The sequence below is a fragment of the Trachymyrmex septentrionalis genome, unplaced genomic scaffold (assembly GCF_001594115.1).
Source record: "Trachymyrmex septentrionalis isolate Tsep2-gDNA-1 unplaced genomic scaffold, Tsep1.0 scaffold20, whole genome shotgun sequence".
Lineage (NCBI taxonomy): Eukaryota > Metazoa > Arthropoda > Insecta > Hymenoptera > Formicidae > Trachymyrmex > Trachymyrmex septentrionalis.
Genome location: NW_017305180.1, coordinates 5,025,547 through 5,042,128, shown reverse-complemented (window position 1 = coordinate 5,042,128; position 16,582 = coordinate 5,025,547). Strand labels below are relative to the sequence as shown.

The window sequence follows — 16,582 nt, the reverse complement described above, 5'->3', positions numbered from 1 at the left end:
CCCTCCCTCCCTCTCTCTCTCTCCGCTCTCCCCTTTCTCCACCCCCCCCCTCTCTCTCTATCATAATTTCAGCAACACTAAAAGTAGCAACAGATCAGAAACTCAAAATTCAACATGCTTAATTTTAAATGTTATCTAATTAAAGCTTAAGATCTCTTAATATTATCTTTCTCTTAATATTTTATTTTCAAATATAATATTGACAATTATAATATTGACCATTAGAAAATCATAATATACATAATAACTTTTCAGTTATATATTTATTTTGTCAAAAATATTCCTGACATACCTCAAGTCAGGTTCGAGAATAAGGAACAATATTCATTTGCTGGGTGTTCGCGCGTGATGTCACCAACAAGTGCACTCTTGCGGATTGGCTGCAATGCACGTGCTTTTCATTCTTTCCAGTAGATTTGACCATTTGGATTGGTGGATGTACTTTGCGTGTCCAATCGCGCGGCTTGATTCGAATACGCGCGCATATACGGATGTGACGACACGTGGATGCGCAATAGATTGCGTAATCGATGCGTCAAAACGTCATCACGCTTACATAAACTGTGTCACGATCATTGTCAGTCGCGCTACAGTACGTGTTATGTGGTATACTTTGCGCTCCAGGGAAACGTCAGCAGTGTCAGCACTGTAAATAGAAATGTTAGTCTGCGTCCGTTGAAAACGCTTCGTGAAAGAGATCGGGAAGGCGCCGGCCGTCTTCGCGTTGCGCATTGGTGATATTACAGGTGTGATCGGCGTATTCCAACATCGTCTCCACTGGAATCGAAATTAGGTCGTTAAAGTAATCGCAAGAATGGCCAATTCCCCAGTACATAATCCGGTAAGTACCTGCTACACTTTAATGGAACTTTCATTGATCCACGAAGTATCTGCATTGCCGATGTCTTTTGCGTTTTACGGACGAGTCACGAATTTACATATCATTAATTTTTTAACCGTTATTTCTTTGATGTTACTCCGACTGTAGTAATTATGAATTATTAATAATATATATCATTTTAAGTCAGAATATATATATATATATTATTTTGAACGGTTATTATATATAAATTATATATATCATAATTTTTTAATTTAAACAATATTAAATTTTTAATTTTGTTATGTTACTATTTTTAAAAAATTATCTACCTATTTTTTTTCACGTTTGCCATTTTTTTACAATCATATTTTGTGACAGGAAATTCCATATGTGGGAAAAATAGAAGGAGGCCTGAGGGCAGGTACAATGGTGAAGATACAAGGCAAGGTGCCACCACAGGCTGTACGATTTGCTATCAATTATCAGCTCGGACCGACGTTAAATCCAAGAGATGACATAGCAATTCATGTATCTCCGCGCTTTCCTGAAGGCTTTATTACTAGAAATCATATAGAGTCGATGACCTGGGGCATGGAGGAGAATGCTGGCCCAATGTGGATTCAGCCAGGCCAGGAATTCGAGATACTGATTCTATGTGACCATCACTGCTATAAGATTGCCATCAATGGCAAGCACTTCACAGAATTCGCCCATCGATTACCGTTCATAAAAGTTACTCATTTGGTTATCGATGGTGACGTTGAGATACACTCTATCACATATGAACAAGTATTAGTCGAATCATCAAAACCCTCAGTACCAGATGATGTAGAAACTGCTAATTTTGGACCACCACGTAAGGAATCATATTTTTATTTTAATTACAGTTAGTACATACATATTAATACGAATTTTGCAAGTTACTGTAAAATCTACTCACTGAAAATATGATATTACGAAAATAATATATATATTAAAATATAAAATATATTAGAATATATTAATCAGCACATACATATAATTAACTTAGCTCCTTTTACCCTTGTCATCTTCAATTTACTAAACCTTAGGATTATTTCTATTTTTTATCTTAATAAAAGCATTGAAAATTTGTACTTTTTATTTTAGCTCCAGGTGGTTTGTATCCAACGATCCAACCTCAAGGTGGATACGGCCCTCCTCCTGCAACTGGTTATGGTCCTCCCCCTCCGACTGGTTATGGTCCTCCTCCTCCTCCTCCTACTGCCTATGGTGGCCCTGGTGGTTACAATCCACCAAGAGCCTATGGATATCAGCCTGATCAGAAAGCAGAGGAAGAAGGCGTTTTTGGAGATTGTCTGGACAAAGTTGGATTAGCATTAGGTGGATTAGTGGCAGCTGGAGGTGTAGCGGCAGCCATGCATGCGATGAATGTAAAGATATTTAAAGATATTTAAATATTTTTATTATATTTAGATTCGTCATTATATTTATAATAATATATGTTACTTAAATGATATATAATATTAAATACACACGTGTCACTATTTTTAGAAAAAGAAGGAAGAAACCGAAGAAAAGGATCATGAAAAATCAGATGCTTCTAAGTCAAAAACGGAAAGCGAAAGTGGTTTCGGAAATTTAGCTGGATCTCTTGGGATGGCTTTAGCTAGCAGCTTGGCAAGCAATGCCTTGCACAGTAACTCACACGCACAACAAGGCTATCCCGCTCAGCAATCAGGTGGTGGTGGTGGTGGTGTCTTCGATTCTATTTTAGGAGCACTGGGTATAGTATATTTATAACTTGAATTTCAAAAATGTTATATATGTAATTTAATCGGGGATATATCTTGAGATTTTCTGACGAGTTATATGTGTGAATAAAACATCTATGATTTAGTGAAACGAATTGTATCCTTCGGTAATTTCTGTAAATGGATATATGTCGTGATTCAGGAATCTTATAAATCAGAAAATCTGTAATCAAGCGCTAGCGTGACTGTCCGAATGACATCATCGCATCGGAATTATTGCCAACGACGGGCATATTTCTTAGATGAGATAAATAGTTGATTATCTGTGTCCAAGATATATTCTTGATACTGAACCTAGGATATGGTATGTAAATTTAACATAATTTAGGACATCTACTTTATATATTTTTTTTTTATTGATATTAGGCGGTGGAGGATCTCAACAGCCTGCTTATCCAAATCAACCATCTTCTGGTGATGGTCTGAGCGGAACATTAGGATCTCTACTCGGTGGTGTTCTCGGCGGTGGTGGAGGTCATCAGCAACCAGCATATCAACCTTCAGGAGGATATGGTGGATACCAACCATCGGGTGGATACGGCGGCCAAAGTTCTGGCGGATCGGACCTGTTGTCGGGAATTGGATCGGCCTTATTCAGTTCGGCTCTAGATGGTCTGAATAAACGTGGAAAAGATGTAAATAATATATTTCGATACATTTTCGATTTCAGCGATGTATATAATTAAAAAGTGCAAAAGGAAATTCAATAATGTTTTTAAACAATACTTGATGAATTCTTTCTGTGTAGAAATCTCATGACGAATACCGTTCTGGACCTCCTCCAAGTTATGAGCCTCCACCGCCAACACCGCCAGCCCCGCGTTCGGAAACTCCACCGTCTTCAGGTGGCCACAAATTAACTGCGGATGAAATTTCAAAGGGACTTGGGCTGGATGATTAAACGCGTCGGAAGACTTTGACCTGCAAGTACACTCATAGTGACGATCTTATGCTCTCTTGTTGCTTGAAAATGTAATCTACGTATCATTACGAATCTCGTTTATCGAAATATGCTATTTTTATTATTTTTTTATATTTTTTTGATATCAGCGGATATTTAGTTATTAATGGCAGCTGCATCAAATATAAATGTGAGAGAATGCTACTCGATATTATATACGAATCTCATAAACGTTATGAATTCTCATATGGATATTAAGTAGAACTGTAAGTTCCAAAATCGCTTTTAAATACTTTAAAGTTGCATATTTTAGGTAAGACTCAAAAGAAATCAAACACACTGCTCTTTACAAAGTTATACCTTCCATGAAATAGTCCGAATGAGAGCTGTACAAGTATAGCAGGAAGTTAATATTTTTTAAGGTTATATTTTTATATAAAAATTTTATTATTTTATAAGAGTGGCCTTAGCCAGAGAGATATATATATATATATAATATATGCCTTATATATACATTTAAATTACGAATAGTGCACAATTATTATACATATATATATATTTATTTACATTAAAAAATAAATGTACACATCATATATGTATAAAACATTAAAGTATATTAAGTTACGTTCTAAAATCTATTTTTGTGTATCCGACTATGATTGAGAGCATCCGGATGCAGTAATTTAGTGTTCCTGTCTAATAATTTACACATCGCAATGACATCTTGATGTCAAAATCAGAATTTATCAATCTATAACTACGATAGTCAACTAAACTCCGACAATGTTTCTTAAATTGTGTGTAATTTATTCACTTTTTAAAATCTTGTTTATTGAAATACGTGAGACACATACGGTTGTTTTTTTAATACTTATTCCTTAATAAATTTTTAAAATTGGCATATAGATGTGAAAAAATATTTCCCGATATCATATGTAAATCTTATATGTGAATTAATTGCATAAATAAAATTAAGCTCGTTCCGAAATTGCTTTGTAGGATTTTAAAGACTGTATGTCTTAGATAGCAATTTTAAAAAAATAAATATATATCGCTTTTTACTGAATCTTCCATAGTCCAATTATAACAAGGTAAATATGTTTTGAAATTACATTTGTATAAAAAATGTTTTATTAAAACATTAAATTGTTCTTAAGAATATATACAATATATATTTTTTGTATATATTAAACTACGATAATTATGGTCTCTTATTTACAAAGAAAAAATATATATCATTAAAAAATACATTAAAATTAATTAAGTGTCGTTCTATAAATTTTATTTGTGCGTATTCAATCATGATCAAGAGTTGCTGTGGAAGACGTTGTTTCCAGAACCACATTGTACTTTTTCTGAAATGCAAATCATTATTTAATAAAGCAATTAATGACGATCATGAAGAATTAAAATGAGAATTTTTATTTAACTTTGACGAGAATGCTAAACATACGTCAGTCTCGGCTTTCAACGCTTCGAGTTCCAACTTCTTCTTTCTAGTGAAGAACCCAATCTTTATTAAACCTAATACTAACAATATCAACAATACAATTCCTAAAATCACCGATAATGCTATTATCCACACAGCTATTCCTTGAGCTATCGGTGAACCTAGAAATGTTGTTGCAACCAAAGTAGCGTCCGGTTTATGATCTTCTCTTTGAGCAATATTATCAGGTTGCGTTATAGTAACGCTACCTTCAGTCACGTAAAATATAATGTCTTTATGCTTCAGTATGTCAGCTGTAATTAGAAAATATTCAAAATATATTCTTCTCTTATATCAGTTTCTTATATCATATTCTGTCATGTTATCTTATATATATATATATATTAATTAATAATATCTAGAGACACTGGTAGTGTCTCGACGCTAAGTTACGCGCAGCGACATTGCCGTAACTACTTTACGCGAGCCAGCGAGTTGAGATTATAGGATTATAGTGCCAGGGATTGAGATTATTGGATTTATATTTACCAGGAAAATTCGACAATTGCAAATCCAACGTCACCAAAAATTTCGCAACAGACAAAGAACTTAAAAATGGGCCCAGTCTACAAGTGATATGTACGCATTCAATTGCATTACTTGTGCAATTAATATAAAGCGTTCTGTTTTCAGATGGCACATTCATCTGCGTGTTTTCTTCTATGCTGAATTTCGCATGCGTGTTATTACTCGCGACGCTTGATGAATTCACAATTACATCATCCATGGATACAATCTTGTTAGTTGTAACGGAAAGTACTTCTGTTTGGTTTGAATCACTGCAATAAAATTGATATCCGTCCATTCTGCCGATAGTATCGTTGATACTGATGATCATTATGTCCTTGGCATCGGGTCGGCGGAGGTGCGTCGGAATTTTCACAGTCAATATTACTTCCTCAATAGGACTAGCGCCGAATTTTTGCACCTCATAGAAATGTTGAAACCTGATATCGTTCAACGGTTTCTTCTCGTCCTCGCGTAGATATGAGTATAAGTACTCCTGTGCTTTCCTAATAAAAACAATAATGAAAATAGAGAATTGTGATATATATAGAGTATTTTAGAACTTCTGAGACAAGCTTAGAGAGATAGATAATCTCATCAGCTTTTGTTAAGGAACTTATGTCCTCCGACATATTTTCAAGGAGCATCTGGTCGCGCTGATAATAATATTAGTTTACATCCTTTGATTTTATTTTTGTAAAAAGACAACAAATAAATAAAAACGTGGACTGATATTGTCGCGCGCAATGCGATCGATTGCGTACAGTCAAGTCGAATAAGAACACATACTCCTTAAAAATGCATCAAAAAGAGAAAGAGAGAAAGAGAATATAGATTTCTTAATAAAAGTTGATTCTTTTGATGAGATCTAGCATCCTCTGAAGTTTTTTCTAATGATCCTGAATTATTGTCATCGAGACCAACCCGGCGATTGCTATGTCGATGTCCACGTCAAAATACACAGTGATGGTATAACTATTGTCATCCCAATTCGCCTCATCGCTTTGAGTAGTAATATTCGCTTGTATTTCCACCTTCTTAACATCATACCTCACCATACTCATGTCCAGTTGCAGTGTTAATGTTTTCTGAAAGACAATGAGTTGAGTTATCTTTTATTCATCAATAGAGTCTACCCATATACGTGGGAGATCGTCGTACATTCGTTCTAAGAGGATTGCCGATATCGCAGGTTACATCCAGCGTGTTGCTCACGCGAGGATCCTCCGTACACTCGGGCGGGATACTCGCTAACGTTAAAACCTCGGTGAAGATGCGTACTCTGGTCTGATATGCCGGTTCATTGCGATTGTAAGCGTCGACGCGAAGAGTAATTATCGGCGTAGAACCAATGATGTACCTGTTGCCTAAAGTTGAATCAGTAGACAATGTCACACCGAGATTGGACACGCATATGTTGTCCTCGCCACAATCTACGGAGAATGGCAGCTTTATAAGATCCTCAGTCTTCGAGCGAAACTTGTTTATCACGACGCAAGATGCGCATAATGAGCTTTCGTTTCTTGCATGAAGATCATCTTCTAGCTGCATAGACACCGATATTTCCAGCGGATCTATTACATTTTGAATGTTCTCCTAAAACACAAAAATGTGAATTCAATATGCTGAAAAGATCAATATCAGTAAACATAAAAATGTATGCACCATTAGATGTATTTCAAGTAGATGACTTGTAATCGTAGCTTTAAACAGCGTGTAATACAATCTGTAAGTCTGTAGTCCGTCGTTACTTTTCTGTGCTCGATACATAGCCCTGCCATGCAATGGATCGATCTTCAGGACTGCGGTGACTTCTAGAGTGATAGACAACAAATTTGACGCTGACAGAGGAAAGCCGACTATATGTCGTATAATTGTATAAATATATAATAATTGTATAAATAAATAATAATTTAAAAAAAAATGACTCATAAATCAACAAATATATAGAATAAAGAATTATATACGTCGGTTGTGCTTACGTAGATATTCAGGTACGTATATGCCATCGTAAGACATCCAGAGATCGATCTTGAAGGTCGTTGTGTTTCTCAACAATTTGATCTTTTGCAGGTACGTCAATGTCACGTTTACCGTGACGACTGGCGCGGATCTCAGCAGGACCACTTCGCCGGATAGATACGCACCCACAGCGATATCAGAATGATTATCATGATTCACATCTCGAGGTTCCGAGATAGAGATACCGAATCCCCGTATTGTCGGCGAGAATCGCGAGCCGACTAGTCTCTGACTATATTTCCGAGAAACGCCGTCTCTATTTCCGTTGAATATGTACACCGCACCGCCGCTCTCTTCCTCGTAGGGTGCACCCACAGCGATGTCACCGTAGCCATCATAATCTATGTCACCCAGACACATCACGGTGGATCCGAATTTACCTCCGATAATCTCGCCTTCGAGCGTTTGCAGTTCTTCTAAATTGTTCTGAATTTTGCGCAAAATATAATTTTTAGAGAGTTAAATATGTTCTTTTAATTTTCAATTATAAAGAATATTCAGATCTACTAAGAAATTCTTTAAATGAATAACTCTATCAGATATAGTGCTTTATAGCGAACTTTTCTATGATAATCGCTTATTATACAGAAAGATTGTATAGATAAAAAAGATAGTTGAAAGTTTAAAACTATGCTGATGAAAAAAAAAGTCAAATTTAAATTTGAATAAAATTATTCTCTCATTAATCTGTAAATAACATACATTGTGTCGCGCTGTAAAAATGTAGACATGACCCTCGTCCATGTCTCTGGACCATTGTGGTGCACCGACGATTAATTCCTGTCTACGGTCATTATTGACATCGCATGACGTTAATGCAGCACCGAAGTATTCACCATATTGTTGACCGTACAGTATCGTTTTAATAAACATACGCTGATTAGTTTTAGGGGGAAAGGTAAACACGAGGACTTTTCCATACACATTAGCGGCTTGTGGTGCACTAGAAGCATACCAAACATCTTGCTCATTGAAGTAAATACCCGCTGTGATAGCGTACCCTGAAAACCACCATGGATATATATACATGAATCTGATTTACAAGGTAAATACAGGAATAATACTAATAGTCGGACATTAGATTTTGACTTGAAAAAATATATTTAATAAAATTTGTTATCTTTATAATAAAATAAATATTTTTAAAATGCAAATATTAATTTATATACATTTTTCCTATCTCGCTTTAAAATTGTTTATAATCGAACAATTATAATAACATAGAAAAAAAATTCTGTTTTGAATAACTGACATATATTCGTCCATTGCTACGTTTATCTTGAAAGAAAAGTAGAAGAAATATATCTTTACCGAAGTAATTGTAACTATGAATCCGCGGCTCTCTAGCGAGGGAGGGAATTACCGTGCGCGAAAATGGACCGTTCATTGGAGCAACAGCTAATATCGCATCGCCTTTCCAATTGTAAACGCCTGGACTACCTATTGCGACATTCACAGTATATTGTGAGTTCATGTGTAAAGAGAAGCCGGCTTGCCCCACCCCATAGTTATAAATGTTTATGTTGTTCTTGGTAGTGATTTGATTTCCAGAGTTCGAAAGGAGTAAGAGATGCTCTTCCGCTTGTCTCTCGAATGCATTAGCGCTATTAGCCAGTGTTGTGTAACAAATGCCATTCATATACCAATTCGGCTTGTTGTCATTTATAACATTATTTATCCATCGCGGTCCACAAACCTGTTACCAATAGAATCACTGATTGAACAGCAAGGAAGTATTTATACATTTCTTTAGCAGGTAGATAATTTTTAATTTATAGCGCATTTTCTCTTATTCCCTACAGATTGCATACGTAATTAGATCTGATCTTTATTACAAGAAAATAAATAAAGATCTTACTATCATTTTCATAGTTTTTTGAATTTTTAAGAAGTAAAAAAATTACAAAACTAAAAAAATTTTAATATCAGATATTCCTAATATTTTAAGCTGAGCTAATAATAAATACTTGTAACAAAAAATAAATTTATTCTTCATCTGAATTCTATAAAAAAAAAAAAATCAATTAATTTCATAAATCTAAAGTAAAAATCTCAAATACTATCCAATAATGATAATTGATAGAAAATATGAGCAATAACGCACCATAACTCTAGCCTCTGTACTGTTCTGCACGGCAATGGTAGCACCAATCCAAGCATAATCCTTTATCTGATTGATCTGTCTCTTGTAAGGATGTGGACCGTTCCCAGTCTTATCAATCATCCACTCTTTGCATATACCATTCATCGCACACTTGAAGACTGTTCCCGGCTCTGTCACGAACGGCAGTGCATTGGAGTTTGCTCGCGGGGCTCCGACGAGTAGTAAAGATTCATTCACACCCACGTACAGAGCTACCGAAAAACCGAAATAACTTCCACGTCCACCCGATACATGCACAGGATCTCTGAACACCTTGCCATTGTGTGAATTAATATTGTATGCCGACAGATTGTGCTGCAGGATTGTCAAAATGAAAATTAGAATTTGTACACGAAAATACGACCTCGTACATGCCCAAAACATTTTGGGCAATGTCAGTTCAAAGATTTCACGTGTTCGAATAGGACCGTATCTGTAAGAAAACTGACGAGATGGAGTTATTTTGCCGGCGGATGTGGTGAACACCGCAATGACATCACTTACATTAGTCAACGTTTATCTATATAAAACTCCGAGAAGTGGAAACGGAAGGAACTTGTTTTTCAATTGTAGACGAGACGTAATTGCAGAATAATAAATCTTTCACGCAAGGTTTGTTACGTTTTCAGTTTCTTCTCGTTTATTCGTAATCAGTTAATAAAGATGTATATAAATGCAAGATTAAATAATGTAATATAGTTACAATAATTCTTCAAAGTTCAACACATAGGAAAAAAATGTATACCAATTTATTACTTTTAATTACTTTCCACCGCACAAACCATATCAACAATACACATTAGCCGAGTTGTCGCATATACTTGAATGCTTAATGTGGATTGTGTTAATTCGCGTCTACAGTACAGTTTCTGTTTCATAATTTCTGTCTCGATTACATGATGCAATTTACATAGCCAGATCCGCAAAACATTCACCTCACAATAATGATCAAACTGCTTGAGAATTACCAAGCACTGACAGTCGCAATGGTATATACGCGGGACGATAGATGTAGGATTGATACCAAACAACATTATAATTTCCGTTTATCTAATCAGTGACTTGATTTATGAATGAAATTGATAATATTTAATCAATAATATATACTAAAGGATTAAGAAAATTTTGGAAAATTGTAAGGAAAGCACGATACATTCACGAGAGATGGGATTAAAGGCAGACGCGCAAGATTTAAAATATGATTTAAAAAAAAAAGGAATCGATCGCATATTCGCGCGCGATCAACTTAGTGTTATAAAAATATACTTCAAGGAATCACAGATTACATTATGTACAAATGGAAAGGGAATGGGAGATCGAAGTAGAGCGCGTCAGGGAGAGGCGGGGATTTTGATGAGTAAACGTGAGCTCTTAATCGGAAGAATCACTCGTCGAAACTTTTTGAGCTTGGGACGCAGATCGATTACGATAGCTTCTCCTCGCTAGCTCCTCTACCTTTTTCCGAAAACACTCTAAACGTTTCAGTTTCTGCTCTTCAGAGCTATCGTCCGCGCCTCTGTTGTTTCGCTCCTTACGTGTATGTTCGCTGTTTTTTCCACCCGTAGATGAAAGTCCCGATTTAATACCGCTGTCAGGGGTACAAGGAACTTGAAGGGATTTGTTGCTCGGCGTTGATGGTCCGTCTTCACGACGATCTTTACTAGAATTACCGTTAACACAATTTCTCAGGCTAGCAGTTTTCTCTTCTTCCTCCGAATCGTCATCGAGTTTCTGTCGTTTATTTTGGCTCTTACCAGAACCGTCATTCGAGTGTCGAGAACTATTTTTGCACTTTCGATGCTTCCGTTTGTGCGCCTTCGCGGAGGTATCCGAATCAGTTTTAGAATGTTTTCGTTTACTGATACTGGTGACAATGTCTTCGTAAACGCAGCTACTGCTGCTGCTGTAACTCGAGCTCTTGTCGTCTTTCTCGATTGCGCTAGCGACGTATCGCGATCTCCGGAAAATCACTCCGGAACTAGTACTGGGTTGAGCCGCATCAACCGGCCGTTCATCGTCACTGTCCGAATCACTATTGACTTTTAACACAGTACACTTTCGTCTGGTAGATAGTCTTCTTCTGCTAGACAGTCTGGTATGTTTCCTCTTAACGCTCTTTGATTTTGACTTCGATTTGGATCTGCGTTTCAGATGAGCGTTGTCTCCCTCACTAGCGGAATCCGAAGGGGATCGTTCCATCGCGGCCATTCGCATGAGCTTCTTTCTGCGATTCGCGATAAGCCGAGTTATGCGATTTGGCGACTCTAACGGCCTTTCGGGAGCTACACCGCCTTCCGATGCCGTAGTATCTACGATGAAGAATAACGATATTTTACATTATTCTATTGAATCTGGAAAAGAATATAATTAAAAGTGAAGCAAAAATTTATCTCTTAAAATAATAAAACAAACAAACAATGTCTAAACATTACAAAATAAAAATAGAAGATATATCTAATTATCAAATACGCACGAAATATCCAATTGTTCGAATACAAAAATTAGAATTTATAAAAATTAAAATTTCTTATATTCGATTTTGTAATGAAATTTTGTGATATTTTTTATTTTGCTTCACGTAAATTATACCATTTTTTTAAATACAAAAAATTATTCTCAGTACCGTCGCCTTCTGTCGCGCTATACGGTTCGCCCGTTGCTGGATTTATTTCAGAATCGCTAGGAGTATGAGGTGTTGGCACATCCTCGGAGCTCCAGCCTTCAATTTCGCGCTGCACGAGGGAATCGAAAAAGGCCATCATTCGTGGGTCTTCCTTAGTCGATTGATGGCTGTAATCGTGCGTCATAAATTGTCCACTACGTAAAACCAGCCCTATATATTCATCGTGCGTGAATACTCGGCGTTGTTTCTCGCGCTTGCCAGCGTCTCTCTGAAAGAAGATAAAGGGAACGTTGATAGATAATGTCAAATCATAATGGTTGTTTGAAAACAACTATCATAAGCAACAGTAATAGACTTTCTACAATAAGCAGTTAGTCACCATTTATATCATACTAGTAATAAGTCAAAATTAAATATCATAAATCTTGCATCCAGAAATCATATTAAATTATGCGTCATAATATTTTAGTCAATCAAGAGGATGGCAGTTCTCAGGGCAAACAATAATACACGTGATTGGTCAGTCATAACGTAATCTAAGGTATAATCGGTTATCTCCACACAGTCAATGATTATTGATTTATTATTGCCTTATGACATATCACTCACTTATAACTTGTTCGACTTTTGATCTATTATTAACGACTTATTGTAGAAAATTCATTATTGACTTATGGAGCCATCTACAATGGGAATAATATTGCGCAGTACGCAGTAAGCAGTAAGAAATCCAATCGATTATTTTTTTCACATTCGACTGATTTGTAAATTTCTTACAATTTACTACATATTATACTACTCCCATTATAGATCGTCTTTTTTTATTACTTTAAAACACGCTACTGACTCACTTATAACTCGTTCCTGACTTATAATTTGCTACTAACGCGACTTATTATAAAAAGTTCATAACCTTCAATCCTCCTAAACATCCGCTTCCAAATGAAAATGGACTCCAAATCTTAATAATCTTCTCCACGCCGGATGATGCCAGGATACAGCTTGTTTGATTGTATCGAACTTGATTGACGATCGATCTGTGACCACGCAACACCATGTGGGCGGATTCCACCCATGATTTGCCATCGGGAGGAGGAATTTTCCACATATACAGGTTGAAATCATCCGAACCTACAAATTTATTTTAGCGTAAAATACATGTGTATCATCAATTGTAATTTTTTTCTATATTTTTCCTATATTCTATATTTTCTATATTTTTTCTTAATCATATGCTAAATATCTAGACATATATATTCGAAATATTTTTCTCAGATATACATGGCAAATTTACATTTATATCAGTTATACTTGCCAGAAAGAACGTATTCGTCGTTTTCGCCGGCGAAACAACAAGATTTCATGGTACAACTGTTGTAATATCCCGTATGATCAAATTCGCATAAATGTGTGGGAGAATCGACAGCATAAAGAACCGGTGGTAGTCTTCTTCGTAAGGCCAGCAATCGGTCACCCATCGAATTAAATCTGACATTCATACAACTCTGTTGTGGGCTTCCATAACACAGTACAGGCCTATAGATAAAACATGACGTTTAATGATTCCGAAAAATCGATGACTCTGAAAAATTGCGAATATATTATACTATTGCAATATATTTCCAATAACGTTTCATGTAACACTTAAACATTGGCTACTTCAAAAAACGCAACAGTTGAGTGAGCGCTATATTCTTTCAGATTTATCACCTATAAAGATCTCAATATAAAGATTTCAATATAAAGATTTCAATTACAGGCAACAATTGTTTAACATTTGTTATTTATCGAATCACATGTTCGTACACTTACTCCAAAGCTTTTCGTATATCCCACATACTGACACCTTCTTTAGCGTTGGCAGTAGCGAGCAGTCTCGGATCTACGGGATTAAACATGACAGAGTGGAAGGCGCTTTTGTATTGTGCCAAAGTTTCCATAGCATTGTTGGTACGTATATCGTAAATAAGAACTCTCCCGTCGTCGCATGCGCTGGCGAAGACTTCGTCATTGTGCGGATGAATGGACAGCCCGTAAACAGGCTTTTCGTGGAGGAAAATGTTGAGGGATTCGCCTCTGCAACATCAAAACAGCGTCTTTTAATCTCCGCTGACTCTGTTAGTACGCATTCCACGCATTGGTCATAAAAAAAATGCCTTACGTGCGCAAATCATGGACTATAACTTGATCGTCATTCCCGGCGGAGAATATCTTAGTCTTGCTACTGTCGTAACCAAGGCAAAATATATTGCTAACATGTTGCGATTTCATCACGGTGGGTCTGCCGAAATTATTTATCGCTTGCTCCACTCTCCATAATAGAACTCTTCTGTCGTCGCCCCCTGCGAAAATAGGACGTTACATGCCATACGTGATTCATCTCTACTATTATTAGAATATACAATATTTTCCAAATCTTTCTAATGTGGCACCGCGTCGAACGGTGCTGTTTCGCGGAAACACGCACGCCCTTATCTCGAACTGAGAGAAAAGAGTGCAAGTTTTTTCAACGTGAGAATCAATATTTCCGACATCAATGGATACTACGTATTTGCATCGTAAGAAACGGAAAAGAAGGACATAATAGATGTCATAAAATTGATCGAAAAATCGAAGTTGATTCAATTAAGATTAGACGACCAACGGTCATCAAGGCACTTGCGAACTTTTGAAGCGACGCAAAATAAAAATAAAAATAATGATAATAGCAGTTTACTGTTTAAAAATTAGCATCGTTTCAAGTCCTAAACGAATTACGACATCGTAATGGTCGATCGAAGGGGGACGAGAGCGCGAGTAATAGCGATCCTCTCTTTTCCTCTCGCGAGAAGATCGAGGGAGAGGCGACGTGAAAAATTAAGCTCGACAAGCGGACTTACCAGACACCAGCAGATCGCCCTGGTTGGAGAACTCGATCGCGTTGACGCATCCGTAGTGGGACAGCAGGTCCTTCCTGTAGAGATTCTCGGCGTTCGCGAATCTAGCATTGGTCAAGCTCCGGCAGTAGTCGATCTTGTCGTCGATCTGTCGCGCGAGGACGTAGGACAGCGCGCTGCACTCGGACGGATGGGCGACTTCTCCGGCCCCGTCGCCACCCTCGCACGTCTGTCGCGGCAGCCGTCGGCGCCGTCGTCGGAAGTTGCCGGCGCGGAACCGCACGCGACCGTCCGCCTCCCCGTCGACGACGACGACGGCGGCTGGCGGCTGGCGATCCTCCTGGCACGCGTCACCGCGCGACGACGACGCCGCCGTCATCGGCATCCCCGTCGTCGCCGTCGACGCCGTCACCGTACGCTCGTCCCCCGTGGTTGTCGTCGCTCCGGCCACCCCCCGCGGACGATCGCCACGCGTTTTACTCCGTTTATCCTCCCCGTGCCCGGCGCTCGTGGATGGACGTGCGCGAACGTCGCCGAGCGCGACCACCAGCGAAAGGAGCGAGCGACCCTTCACGCAGCACGGGATCGCGGATCGGGCACGTCGCGATCGCCGCGCTTCCTCCTCCTCCTTTTAGCCTCCTCCTCTTTTACCACCTCCGCCTTCTCTCCTCCCTTGCGAGTGCTGTTTACTTTGCACTAACGTCTACCGATCTACGGAGAATTCCTCTCGTCGACGATATCGCTCGTTCGCGACGATTTGCTCGAACAAGAAAAAGTCGTAACAAGACGCGCGGATGAAACGGTATATCCGATACGATAACGCGACTCGCAGATCGTGGACGGTCGAAACGCCACGACGCACGATTCTGTGTGTACACACACGCTCGGCTCAGCCTATACCGGAAGTTTCACTACCACACTGTCACCGTCACCATCGTCGTCGCCACCATCACTACCACTACCATATCAATCCGCTCTCCGATCAGCCAACCGTTTGTCTCCTCCTGTCGCTGCTCGTCCAGCCCGATCAGCTGATCGCTCTTTGCCCCCCCCCACCCCACCTCCCGTGCGGTTACTTCGGTCGTTTCGATATTTGCTCGGTGCTGCTGCTGTTGCTGTCGACGACCGTTGTCGTGTTGAAAATATATTCGTTCGAATCTACTGATCTGTCCAATGTCGTGTATAAACGCGTTCTCGCGTGAATACCACCTAAATTCATGATCGTTAAAAAACGAGCCGGCTTTCAACGAACTTCACTCGTGGCGGAGAATTGAGGGAGAATCTGTCACATTTGTTCTTCCCGGAATCAGACGTAAACACTGCTACGAGTCATGGAAACTGGCGGTGCATTGCGGCCTTTACACGTACTACTTACGGGTCCACCAGGTTAGAATCGAGGACTATA

General features: G+C 38.3%; 4 protein-coding genes and 1 long non-coding RNA gene across 6 annotated transcripts in view; 2 read left to right on the top strand and 3 right to left on the bottom strand.

Moving 5' to 3' along the window:
- Positions 1-701: 701 nt before the first annotated feature.
- On the bottom strand, positions 702-1,226 carry LOC108747864. Its single transcript, XR_001939269.1, has 3 exons — positions 1,153-1,226; positions 850-982; positions 702-777 (listed from the first exon to the last, which is right to left on the bottom strand). It is a non-coding gene; the product is annotated as an uncharacterized LOC108747864 (long non-coding RNA).
- Positions 762-3,986, top strand: LOC108747863 (spidroin-2-like). Of its 2 annotated transcripts, none has more exons than XM_018485748.1 (6): positions 762-841; positions 1,202-1,679; positions 1,952-2,235; positions 2,357-2,583; positions 2,978-3,251; positions 3,365-3,986. In XM_018485748.1, exons 1-6 carry the CDS (start codon positions 815-817, stop codon positions 3,515-3,517), a joined length of 1,443 nt encoding a protein of 480 aa, XP_018341250.1. In that variant the 5' UTR covers positions 762-814; the 3' UTR covers positions 3,518-3,986. The 2 variants fall into 2 exon arrangements, with proteins under 2 accessions (XP_018341250.1, XP_018341249.1); XM_018485747.1 differs by having other exon boundaries at positions 2,357-2,588; positions 2,983-3,251.
- A 779-nt stretch (positions 3,987-4,765) lies between these two features.
- On the bottom strand, positions 4,766-10,251 carry LOC108747762 (integrin alpha-PS4-like). Its single transcript, XM_018485486.1, has 10 exons — positions 9,640-10,251; positions 8,847-9,231; positions 8,238-8,536; positions 7,496-7,961; positions 7,179-7,327; positions 6,675-7,109; positions 6,438-6,601; positions 5,496-6,019; positions 4,971-5,260; positions 4,766-4,872 (listed from the first exon to the last, which is right to left on the bottom strand). Exons 1-10 carry the CDS (start codon positions 10,060-10,062, stop codon positions 4,813-4,815), a joined length of 3,195 nt encoding a protein of 1,064 aa, XP_018340988.1. The 5' UTR covers positions 10,063-10,251; the 3' UTR covers positions 4,766-4,812.
- Positions 10,252-10,295: 44 nt separating this feature from the next.
- On the bottom strand, positions 10,296-15,579 carry LOC108747763 (DDB1- and CUL4-associated factor 5). The gene is made up of 7 exons (XM_018485488.1): positions 15,181-15,579; positions 14,463-14,643; positions 14,114-14,377; positions 13,617-13,837; positions 13,215-13,432; positions 12,302-12,569; positions 10,296-11,987 (listed from the first exon to the last, which is right to left on the bottom strand). The coding sequence occupies exons 1-7, from the start codon at positions 15,560-15,562 to the stop codon at positions 11,050-11,052; spliced, it is 2,472 nt and encodes an 823-aa protein (XP_018340990.1). The 5' UTR covers positions 15,563-15,579; the 3' UTR covers positions 10,296-11,049.
- A 907-nt stretch (positions 15,580-16,486) lies between these two features.
- Positions 16,487-16,582, top strand: part of LOC108747765 (cancer-related nucleoside-triphosphatase homolog) — a 1,939-nt gene continuing 1,843 nt past the window's right edge. Inside the window, exon 1 of the mRNA XM_018485492.1 lies at positions 16,487-16,563. Within this exon, the coding sequence (XP_018340994.1) occupies positions 16,509-16,563 (55 nt within the window). The 5' untranslated portion in view covers positions 16,487-16,508. The remainder of the gene's footprint in view (positions 16,564-16,582) is intronic.